A 12,374-nucleotide genomic window follows, 5' to 3' on the forward strand; every position below is an offset into this window, starting at 1 on the left:
TTTTAAGTAGGCATGCAGATAATAAGTATGCAGCAGTAAAAAATACCCTTACAGAGAGCAGACTCTAAGCAGCTTAAAATAAAAGTGCATAAAATAATAGAACTTCTTAATTTAGTTCATAATCTTTTATATTAATGAATATCAAACATAACTAATAATTGAATATTTTATACACACAAGAAAAAGGAAGTATTGTATTTTTCTCAAGAAAAGTTAGAAGTTTATAATATTCATCATTCATATATTCTTTTACAAGAAAATTGTTACCTATTAATTGCTAAGTAACAAAAAGCCACTACAAAATGGTTTAGTAAAGTGATGAAAAAGTTAGGAGCAACTTTTACAGCAGACAGTCCCTCAAGTAATATTTTAACAGGGGTGAACAAATGTATTTCATTCAGTCATATCCTACTATGCATGAGCTATGAAGCATTGTACAAAGCCATGCGAAATGGATAGAAGGATGGCTACTTACCAACAGGGCGAGCTGTAGACATTACAATGGTGTGGTGAGAACATAAAAAAGAAATTAAAAAAAAAAGAAAGAAAAGAAAATTATCAGAATGCATGATGTGTAATGTTACATTTAAGTATGGACAGTAGGGTGATTTCTAGTCTCATTATTCAAGTATGAACAGGATGTCCTAGCTTGATAAAAACTGAACGTAATTATAAATAGAGCTCTAAGAAAATAATTACTTTGCACACCGAGATTAACTTTAAGCAATTTGAGAGATACTTTACATAAGGTCTTATTGTCATCATCATTTACTATAGTTATTATTTCAAAGATCTTTTTAGAGTTAAACAGCCTTGTGTTACCCCAAAGTTAAGAACCTGATGAATATAACTATTCAAGTCACAGGCTAGCAAATGTCATGTCAATAAAAGAAGGCCTTGCTGTCTGATTTAAATAGCAATTGGATTTTAAGCATGGTTAGTCAGAACCATTACAAGGACTACAGAAAAGCCCCTGATGCTGCGTTTCAGCCAGTAATAAGTTAAGATCACATCACTTTTCATCCGTGGACAGGGTAGATGAAAATATAACAGATAGGTTGGAACATCCTTAGAGATTTCAACTGAGTAGCTCTCTAACTACTGTTAAGCTCTTTTCTTTTTTTGGCAGAGGGCAGGAAACAATGACTGACAAATAGATTCTTGTCCATACTGAGAATGGCTTTCAAACTGCTGCTTCAACAAATTATTGTTGTTTTTTATTATTCTATAACTTTCAATCACTAAAATCAGTTGTCATAGACTGCCCCCTTTTTTAATGCACAGAAACTGTAAGAGACACACATGGGCTTAATAATACTTTCTTTAAAAAGAATAATGCCAAATCAATTTAGATAGTAAACCACTTTATATAAAAGCAATGGACAAATATAAAACATATGGTCCCATTTTCAAATGAAGAAGAAATAGATTTAGTAGCGTTTGAACTTTTATTAAATCTTACATTTCAAAATATAAATTTATTCAGCAAACAAGTGTTTCATCCATACCCCAGTGGGTAAAGCTCCAGTGTGAACCCAGTGTAACTCTCGAACTTATGAGTAGTTTTGTCTTGATGACTTGTTGGCATGGTGAGATAGATATAGCCATTGAAACCATATTTATAGACCTTCATTCACTCAACAAATGCATCACAATTCTAGTTCTGTGTAATCTTTGAAACTATATTGGAGTTTATTCTCTATGAGATTCATGGTCTTAGAATATTATTCACAATTAAAGGGGGGGTAATACAACTCAAAGAAGACTAAAGCAATCATAGCAGCTGAATGAAAATTCTGGCTTAGTGAAACTCTAGTGTGTCCTACAGTCTATAGTGGGTTTACTATAGCAAGAGGGAGAAAGTAAGTTGAGCTATGCACAATAATTTCTTTCTTTTTCTGGGGGGGCACAAAAATAACAACTAAGAACAAAACAACAGACTAACGTAATGAAGTTGTGCCTTATTCTGACTGATGAGATTTCTCTTGATTTTGCCAATGTCTAGTAGTAAAAGTACTTTGTGTTTCACTTTTGAATTTGCATTTTCAGGTGCCACCTCCAGCTGAATCTGAAACATAATGTTTCCTTTAGAAACAAAAAGGCATTTTGAGTCTATGATTGTAAAGAGAGAAAAAGAAAAAAACATGGTGAAAAATCATGTTTTAAAGAAATAAAATATATTTCTTAGTCTAGGAAAGTTCCAAAAAAATTAAAGCTTTATTGCTCTAGAACCAAGATAGTTTTCCCAACGAAGCTTTGATTTATGCAAAGCCAATTTAAGCAACTGAAAAATGGGAAAAAAATATGTTTATAAATATGCAGTTTGTGTTCACTCATTTTGGAGCCACTTTTAAAAAGTTCTATTAGATCATGAAGTATTTGATTAGAATATAAATGCTAGGAGGCTCATTATTGTCTAGCAATATTTCTTTCTAATTTTATGTTTGTCAAGTCAGCAAAGGGAGCTACTTGCTGTTAAGTTTAATTTTATAGTCTATTTTCACCATATTTCTGAAGTGGAAAACAACTGAGTAAGTCTGTTTCAGATTGTGATTATAAAACTTCGTTTTCTTTTCTCAAACTGGCTGAAGTGAATATCATGATAAAATTTTAGCAGAAACATCACAATAAAACTTGTTGTAACATAGCAACATTTCATCCTGAAAAAAAAACCCAGCAGGTGGATGTTTTCAAAATCAGCAAATTAAACTAAACTGTGTCCCTGCATTAAATGGATGAAAATGGATGTGGCCTCTTGGGTCAGTTGACCCTGTTCTAATAAAACAATCCAGAGAAGGGCTGAACATTTCATTTATGTGCATAGAAAAATGAGTGTAAAAAAATAAGCCGTAGATAACATTTTTTTTTCCGTTAACCTCTTAGTATGAGAAATCCCAACCGTTTTTCCTAATGGTAAAAAAGTATTTTTAAACAATTTTTACTCCACATTCTATTATATTATGGAGATTTTAATTCTTTAACCCTGTTTTTGAGGTTTCAGTCTTAGATGAAATGCATACTACATAGATTAAACACTCTAATCCATTTACAGGACACAGATTAGGGGAGAGACCATTAAGGTTTGCTGATTTAAAAAAAAGAATCCTATTGAAAACAAACAACTCTTTCTATTAGTTTTGTAAATTAGCTTCAAACATCCATCCAGGAGTAGCATGCTTTGTTAAATGAAATGGTAAACCTGAAACTTTCAACAAATTATGAAAACAATTAGCTGGGAAAGATCTTAAAGCAAACAGACCACTTCAAATCTCATTCATCCAAGCATTCAAGTATAAAAGGAACCCTGCTGCTTCTACCAACAAACAACTCCTCACATTTTCTCACCATTTGTTTAGTCAGCAAATATTTTTTTGACAGGAACATTTCTTGGTTAGTTGTTTATTTTCTTTTTCCACTTACTTTAGAAAAAACAAACAAACAAACTTTGGGCGAATTATGGTCAAGTGAATTCCTTTTGCAAAGGACTGACTAGATAAAAACAAACAAATATACATAAATATATAACCACCTACCGGAAAAGGTAGGTTAACTATACTAAAGTGACTTACAAATCAGATTTTGATCATATATTATCAGTATATATATTCAATTGGTGTATCATCATAGTTTTTTGTGATCTGTTAACTAATGAGGAATGAAAAACTTTTTAAGCAACTAGTTTGCTCATTTTGTCTAAGTTTATTTTATATCTAAGTCCACACTAGACTATCTGGATGGGGGAAAAATGGATTAAGCGGAATAGGAATGAAGTGATTGAGAAGTCTGGAACTCACCAGTTTTTTTTCTAGGTATCCAGAGTAAATGTCTCCTAATATTTACCTGGAGGAAGGTTTCTTTTTAATGATATGATGCCCAAATCATACATCTGGCAAAAATCATTTTTCTTACCAGCTAGAGGACCAGTCTGAGAATCCCTGACACACTTCTTGCCAATCCAAATTCCTCCAAGCCTTTCTCCTAATCTTATGAAAACTTCTGTGAGCAAAGCTGCACAAGGCTAAGAGGTCTGACTAAACAGGGTGAGATGCAAGTGAGACATGGATATAAACATGCAGCCCACTTCCTTATCATGAGGGATGGGAGGAGGAGGCATTAGTTAAGGTACTGGAAGAAAGGCTGGAAGATAGGGCAATGGATGTACTTGCCTATCTCTGAAGTTCTGTGAGTGTAAACAATGCCATGGGTGATATCTATTTGGCGAGAGTAAGTGTAACTGTGTACTTGGTACTACTTGGTACCTTGGGCTATATAATTTACTCATGTGGATCAACATGCGCCACCAGGAAGGCAGTTAATTCATTCTAGCTCACTGTAGGGTTAAGTAATGCTTTCTTTCACTTATAAGTAATTGCAGGGAGTCTATAAATGAAAATTATTCCATGACTGAGAAAGTGCATGATACCCAGAAAGTGAAAGTTATTACAGGAGCGGCACTGACTATTTCAATTTTTTAAGGTGAATGAACTTCACAAATCACTTTCTAAATCAGATTTTCTCAACATGGGAGCTCCTTTGTGTCCATTTTTCACCTTTGGAAGCAGTGTTAGCTTTTTCAGATTGCTTTTTGAATGTTGAAATAAAAAAGAATTTCAAAAAAAGTCTACTAGTATAAAGTGACAATCTAGTAAACAGAAAACCAAGTATCTTTGAAATTAGTGACATTTAAAAGCAGTAAAGAGTTCAAAACAATGGAAACATAAAAGATTAGTGTAAATCTTTCCTATTTTAAGATTTACTTTTAAACTACATTAGCTATTATTTATTAAATAAAAATTAATCATTTCAAATGATCATCCCTTCAAACCCAAATTTGAAAGTAATTTTATTTCAACTAAAATATAGAGAGGACACAAAATCTAGGCATTTTAATGTGATAATAAAACAGCATAAGCTATTATTTTGATTGTGAGTTCACTTACCAATTTGACCAAATATTAGTCTTCTGGTTCAATTGTATTTCACATCTTAAGTCTCTTACCTCGGACTGTGAGGGTAGCAGAAGCTTCCACCTTTCCAACCCGATTCTCAGCAATACACGTATATGTGCCTTCATCTGTACTCATGGCCTTTTTAATTCTCAGTGTGTAATCATCTCTGATGTCATACCTGTGTAGAATATGAATTGGTTTTATTAAATAACATTGATTATATTTAGATAACACTAACTATTCATTTTTCTCTTTTATACTGTATTTTACCTAAAATAACACACACACACACACACACACACACACAACGTTCAGCCATAAAGTGCAATTGCTTAGATTAAAGCTACTGCTAATAAGATCATTAATTTTGTATCTTATCTCTAGCTGCTTGATTATCAATTACCGATAATTTAGACATGTATACAACTCTGGCTGCATCAAAACTCTCAAAGGTATTATTAACACTTTGACTTTTTTTTGGTAGCTCTTAGACAGTAAGAAAACAGTGTATAGTTCAGTTTCTTGGTGAGTTATATTTTGTAAGTTACACTGCATTCAAATATATGATTTATTTTTTAGGTACCTTGAATATAATAGAGCTGAAATATATTAAAGGAGAAGATTCTCTTATTTGTTGGCAAATTGACAAAACAGACACTGGCTAAAAGAATTAAGAAGGGGTAATCCTTTTTTTAGATTAGCAGTATTAACTTTTAAAACATCCACATGCCTTGGAGTGATTTCTGGAAATGCACGTCGTCGGCTCTTTCACAAACATTTATTGTCACACTTCTATTTTGTAACAAGTACACTAACATACTAGTTCAGAAAAAAATTCTAAAATTTTAACATGAATTTTTTAAGAGCTTGCATAAGAATATGCTCTTATTAGATTCTAAGAAATTATACAAATTGATGAAGAAGTTATCTTTACATTGTTTTCATGTCTGATTTTTCTTCTTGATTTTCACTGATGAAAATGAAAATGTGTGTGTGTTATTTCACACACACATTTTTGCAATAGCTTCTGGTTGATCACACTGACTGTCCTCCTCATACATACATACCACACATTTAAAGCTATATTTCCAAAATATTACTTTAATTGGTTCTGTCTGCTTACAACTAGCTGGGACTTCCTATTGCTTTTAGGCTTGCACTGAAGATTATTATAATCAGATTTCTTCTACTTCTAGCTAGTTATAAAAGAATAACACAGCTTAACATTATTACGAACTGAGACATGGACCTAATAAAAGTTCTATTTTACAGAACTCTGCAAGACAGAAATCAAGTGTCTATGAACCAAGCATGCCAACTAAACTCAACTATCCTTGCTCCTCCATCCTCCAGTTATGGTGGTTACTTTTCTGTCTGCATGTTTCGGGTTAAACTTCTGCTGATTTACAATGTCCTAAGTCATGAGGGAAGCCTTATCTTCCACTACTCTTGTTTGAAGCCATCCATTACCACACTAGAAAACTATGATTCTTCTCTCCTCAGAACAAAACAAAACAAACAAACAAAAAACCAAAACCGACCCCCCAAAGCAAACAAAAAAACTTCTTGCTACACCAATCAATCTGCACTCACTCACATTTTGATTTGTCTATTTTGATAAAGGCAGAGATCCTGTCTGTTTCACTCACTGCTATATCCAAAACCCCAACACAGAGCTTTTAACATCCAGTAGCATAACCAAGTGGTTAAGAGCACAGACTCTGGTCTTTGAGATTTTTAAATAATCTCTCCAACTTCTTGTTCACTCTCTCCTGACAACATGGCCCTTTTTCCCTTGCTCAACATAACAACCTAATTACCACTGTGTCTTTGTACTTCTCTTGTAACTTCAGGGGATGCCCTTCCCCTACAGTTTTCATTGCTGTTGCTGATCATTCTTGTTTTTTTTTTTTTTTTTTTTTTTTTTTTTTGCGGTACGCGGGCCTCTCACTGTTGTGGCCTCTCCCATTGTGGAGCTACAGGCTCCGGACGCGCAGGCTCAGCGGCCATGGCTCATGGGCGCAGCCGCTCTGCGGCATGTGGGATCTTCCCGGACCGGGGCACAAACCCGTGTCCCCTGCATCGGCAGGCGGACTCTCAACCACTGCGCCACCAGGGAAGCCCTGTTGCTGATCATTCTTGACTTTCAAGATAACCCAAATATCCCCTCAAAGATATCTTCTTGCCCAAACAATGTAAAGTAGCCCTTTACCCACCAGTTACATTTATTATTATTATTATTTTTGCGGTACGCGGGCGTCTCACTGTTGTAGACTCTCCCGTCGCGGAGCACAGGCTCCGGACGCACAGGCTCAGCGGCCATGGCTCACGTGCCCAGCCGCTCCGCGGCATGTGGGATCTTCCCCGACCGGGGCATGAACCCGTGTCCCCTGCGTTGGCAGGCGGACTCTCAACCACTGCGCCACCAGGGAAGGAAGCCCCACTAGTTACATTTTAAAATTACTTTTACTTGTTTTTATTCTTTGTTTTTATATTTTTAGTTAGTTTTAGTACTTTTTATCTTTTTCACAGCACACACCTCTATCAAATTTTTGTTTGCTTGTTTATTGTCTACCTAGTTTCCAAGAGCATGTATGCTCCATGAGAACAATAATTGATTCTGTCTTGTTCCAAACTATATACTCTGAACCCTACCAAACAGCACCTGAGATCTTGGATGTGCTCAATGAATGCTTACGGAATGAGTGGTGAACCATCCAACACATTCTTAAAATTCTTCTATAGTTCTTTCATAGCATCGTTATTAGTAAAACAATCGTATGCAGAACTGAAAGGTAAACTAATATGAAATATAGAACTCTATTATATCAAGAAACAAAGTAGTGTTATTAGCTTTATATATCAGCAGTTAGTTCTGAAATGTAGGTTAAATCAAACAAAATACTGTAAATGTTAAGACTCACAATATTTAATACATAAATGCTACTGTGGAGATAGAGCTAAAATAAAGAAGTTAGCGAGTCCTGACTAGCAATCTAGACTTTTGATTTACATATTATCACTGTAAATTTCCCTCTGTAAGTTGGTAACATGAAAAAACCCTCTCTCTCTGCACAAAAGTAAATGAAATAATTCTAGAAGAATATCTAAAACAATGTGAAGACTACAGGAGAACAAAGTAAAGCTTTGTGCTTTGTTCAATGCTTTTGAGAATATCAACTCATTATTCTGGCAGCTAGAGTGGTTACTAATCACATGTGTTATTAAAATAAAATAATGACAAAAAATGCATTTGCATAGTGTTCTTAAATATACTTTTTAATGTATTCTCATAACAATTCTGGTAGGTAAGGAGTAAAGTTATTACGTCTCCTATTTTAAAAATTAGAAATTTTAGGCATATAAGCTTCAACCTGAAACTATATAGTTTATTTTTACACTTTTATAAAATATGGCATAGTGGAATATTATGTTCAATTTTACCCCCTATTAATCAAGAAAGGAATTAGAGACATAAAAATTGAAAAGGTGACATACATGAACTTGAACTCTTCACGTGTGAAAACAATAACTTCAAAAAATATAATTTAAGTCTAGAAAACTGTGAAGAATATGAATCAGTGAACATGGAAATACTCAGAAAATCCCCAAATATAATATTAAAGGAGAATACTTGAAGCCTAAATAAAATACCTTTAGGATAAGAGGGGGGAAAAGGCTATTTAATTATGCAATTATAAGAAAATACATGGAAATTGGTTATTCCACGAAACCAACAGATTATAAATTCTGAGACATAGGGAAAAAATATTGAGTCTAGTCTAATATTCTAATTTTAAGATTAGAAAAATAATACTTTGCTATTCAGAGTCTGGGAATTCATTGGTAGCAAAAGTTTAGACCATATTAAAAACTAGCTCTCCTGGCACATTCTTCATCAATTATATTACAGCGGTTACAACTTTCTACCAAAAGAAAGCATAAAGTTTCAATTTTTAAAAATCATGATGTATGAATCTATAAAGAGAAATTAAACAGGGGATATACTACCAAAATGGCAACTACTCCCACAAATTTTTCCTTAATGGGTTCAATGAATAAATGGTCAACATGCCAATTAAGCTTCTAGTGGCAGAGTTGTTATTAGAATTCAGGCCTTGTGGTCTGACTACAGAAATTTACACCGGATACTATAAAATCATAATTGCAGTTTGCTCATTTGTGGACTGAAGTCTGCATGAGAGCAAGTGGTGTGTGTGTATCCATGTGCGTGTTGTGTTTTGGCTCACTAATGTTTTAAAATTATTGGAATAACTGATATTTAAAATTTTGACACTTTCACATAGAAATCTGGATTTTCAAATCAAGGTCTGTCTTCCTCCAAAGTGCACACTTTTTCTCCTTCATCACACTGCCTACATGGGTCTAATAGAACTGTACAACTGGAGACACTGCGGTCCCTTCCAACATAACTGAACCACTGTGCCAGTCTCTAGCCTGAACCCTGACAGTACCCACAACCCAAAAGACTGAAGCATGTCATGGTACCTTTGTCAATTTTCACAATAAGATACAACTCAGATCAGAGAAATGATAAACCTATAATTATGATCAAATTAGCTCTTACCTGCAAAAACTTAAGATATTTGAGGGTTGGTTTTAAAGAAATTACGTCTAAATAACTTCAAAACCCAGAAAGAATTAGATATTTGGCTCATTGCTAGTTTCACATTTAGGCAAGCTGAGGCAAAATATGACAAAGTTCCTTTCCCAAGGCCACACACATTGAGACAGTTATAGTCAGGAGAAAAATTGTCATGAGTATCTACTGCCAGTCTCTGCTTTCTCTACAGGTCATGATGTCTCTGAGACAATAACTTGCTTCCTAAAAGTACATATTTCACAAGAAATTAGATGTCAAATATTTCCACAGGTCCAATAATTGTGGCCTTATTTCTTGTATTCCTTTCTGGATAAATTTGTACATGCTTAATAGTCATCTCATTGATGCTTTACACTACTAGATTGGATAATTGCGGAAACATTCATTTTTCCCTAGAAAGCAAATATTGACTGAGTAATATAAATAATTATAAATAATAGTTCCTTATATTTAAAGAGATCTTTACAGTTTACAACTGAGATTCATATAAATTTCACAACAATAAATTAGAGAAAATGCCTATTTCCAAACACCATTTTATAGAAGAAGATTCTGATATTGTTGTCTCGAGTTATAGAGAGACGGAAGTCGATGTCCTGTGCATCGGTGTCCATTTATTTTTCTAACACAGAACAACACACCTTTTCCATTTGATATGTGTGTTTATTGCTCTGTGTGCATGTGCTTTGAGCAGGTGTGTATTTCTGCATCAGACTCTATGTTCAGAGTCTCAAAAACTCCAGAAACTAACTTTTATCAATATTTTTCTCAGTATTGCTCTAAAACCAACTGTAATCCTAGGAGGGTCATAAATGCATTTCCATATATATATATATATATATATATATATATATATATATATATATATATTTATATACTTTAAAATTATTGTTTTATTAAACAATCTAATGTACCTAAAATTTTCCCTGATTTGCTCTTAGCCTTCTTTACATAGTGGAGGATAAATTTTTAGTAACTAGAGCACACTTTGGTATAAAACAACTAGTTTTCCAACATGGTATGATATTATATGTGATCAACATGTAGGAGGTATTGTCTGACTTTAATTAAAAATAAGAAAAAAAAAGAAACAGATGAAAAAACATTACTGGTGAAGAAATCCTAACAGAAATTGGGTGATTTTGATTGTGAAATCTGCCAGTCTCAGACTTGTATAAATGCAGTCATTGTTGCCAGGTTTGATTAATGACAGTTGTACAATCATGTGCTGACAGTCCCCACTATAAAGATACCTTTTTTTTTTTTTTTTTCTGATATGAAACATTGCTGAAAAATGCAACCCAATCAGATTTGGCCCCCGGACAACATGTGCTATCATCACTGTACCGTGAATTGAGATTGATTGGTAACCAGCTGTGACAAAGTGGGAAAAGAAGCTCTGGTTTTTGTGTTGTTTTTTTCCCAAAGGAAAAAAGAAAAAAAAGAGAGAGAGAAAAAGGGAACTAAATTGTGTCAAACCGTTACCATCTGTTCAGCTAAATAATAAACAAAACAAAATACATTTCTTTTAATACTTAAAACAACAGTTTGTATGCAAGGTTCTGTTTGTATGTGATCTTAAATAATCTTAAAAATGTGTCAAAAGAGAAAATATTACTGATATTTTAAGAAACAGAGTACTATATGCTAAAATCACTTCCAAATTTAAGTGAGATAATCTATTTTATTTCTTCCTGCTAAAGAAACCTCTCACAGCTAGGGGGAAGAGTTCCTATAAATCTAAATTTACTTTGAAAATACCAAACAAGATTTTTGAAAACTGGCCAAGTTTTATAACATAACCACATTTTATACATTTCTCATACTTTGCAATCCCCAATGTACCTTAAGCTTCTAGGGTAGGAACTTCTCATGATTTTCTGGCTTTTATGAATATAACTAAGATAACTTAGGGACCACCCCCTCCAAATCTCCCAAATTATATAATTTGAGAGGAGAAAAGACGAAAGAAAATACTCTACATTTTCTACTACAAACTGGAATTTTACCATGTTCAGTTTAAGTCCCTGTATCTCATTGCCTTGTTTGACTTGTGTGAGGTCTCTACACTAATAAAACTTCCTGAAAGACCGTTCTCATCTCAAAAGCACCTTTGTTTTTTGTGGACGGAAATTTATCTTCTCAGCATTTTTAGTTTTGAAATTACCTACTACTTCTTATTATAGGATGTCTGGCTCCAATTCTAGAACGAGTGTTTTGAATTAGCACCTAAAATTTTATTATGTATCTGCTTTATTAATCATTAAGTTGGCCAATCGTAAAAACTATGAATCGGACCAGGAAATATTTAATATCTACACAAGTAAATGCTTCTTTCCTTTTAGGGAGACTTGAAAAGTTTGTTTTCAGTTTTCAAAATACTTGCACTCAATCAAAATAGCTGAAGATCACCTTACACCTTTTAGATTCTTTCAGAAAATGAAGGAAGGTCTGCAATAATAGGCATTCCGTAGTTCCAAATTCAGTGAAAATTTAACTATGGAGCTTTTACATGAAAATGTTACAAAGTATTGCTTTGTTTTCAACAGAAGAATTTTTAAGATTAAAAAAATCACTTATTAATCTCATGGAATCATTCACTGATAATTAGAGACACACCGATCAACTAAAACCTGCAGGGCACTTAAGAGCAGTATGAAGAACAGGTATCATTTAAAAATTAAAATTAACATAACATTCATTGGGAACAAAAATCTTGGGAGATTAGACTTATAGGGAAATAGTAAGAGAAAAGTGGTCCCCAAAGAGAACTTGCTGTTCTATTCTGGAAGCTTATACAG

General features: G+C 33.6%; 1 protein-coding gene across 5 annotated transcripts in view; it reads right to left on the bottom strand.

Annotated features, from left to right (window-relative positions):
* The window catches only part of ROBO2 (roundabout guidance receptor 2), a 579,902-nt gene that overhangs the window by 119,980 nt on the left and 447,548 nt on the right, over nucleotides 1-12,374 (bottom strand). For all 5 annotated transcript variants that reach the window (XM_079922998.1, XM_079922997.1, XM_079922996.1 and 2 more), the window contains exon 6: nucleotides 5,000-5,127. In XM_079922998.1, coding sequence (XP_079779124.1) covers nucleotides 5,000-5,127 — 128 coding nt within the window. The remainder of the gene's footprint in view (nucleotides 1-4,999; nucleotides 5,128-12,374) is intronic.

This window comes from Stenella coeruleoalba, assembly GCF_951394435.1.
Source record: "Stenella coeruleoalba genome assembly, chromosome: 5".
NCBI lineage: Eukaryota > Metazoa > Chordata > Mammalia > Artiodactyla > Delphinidae > Stenella > Stenella coeruleoalba.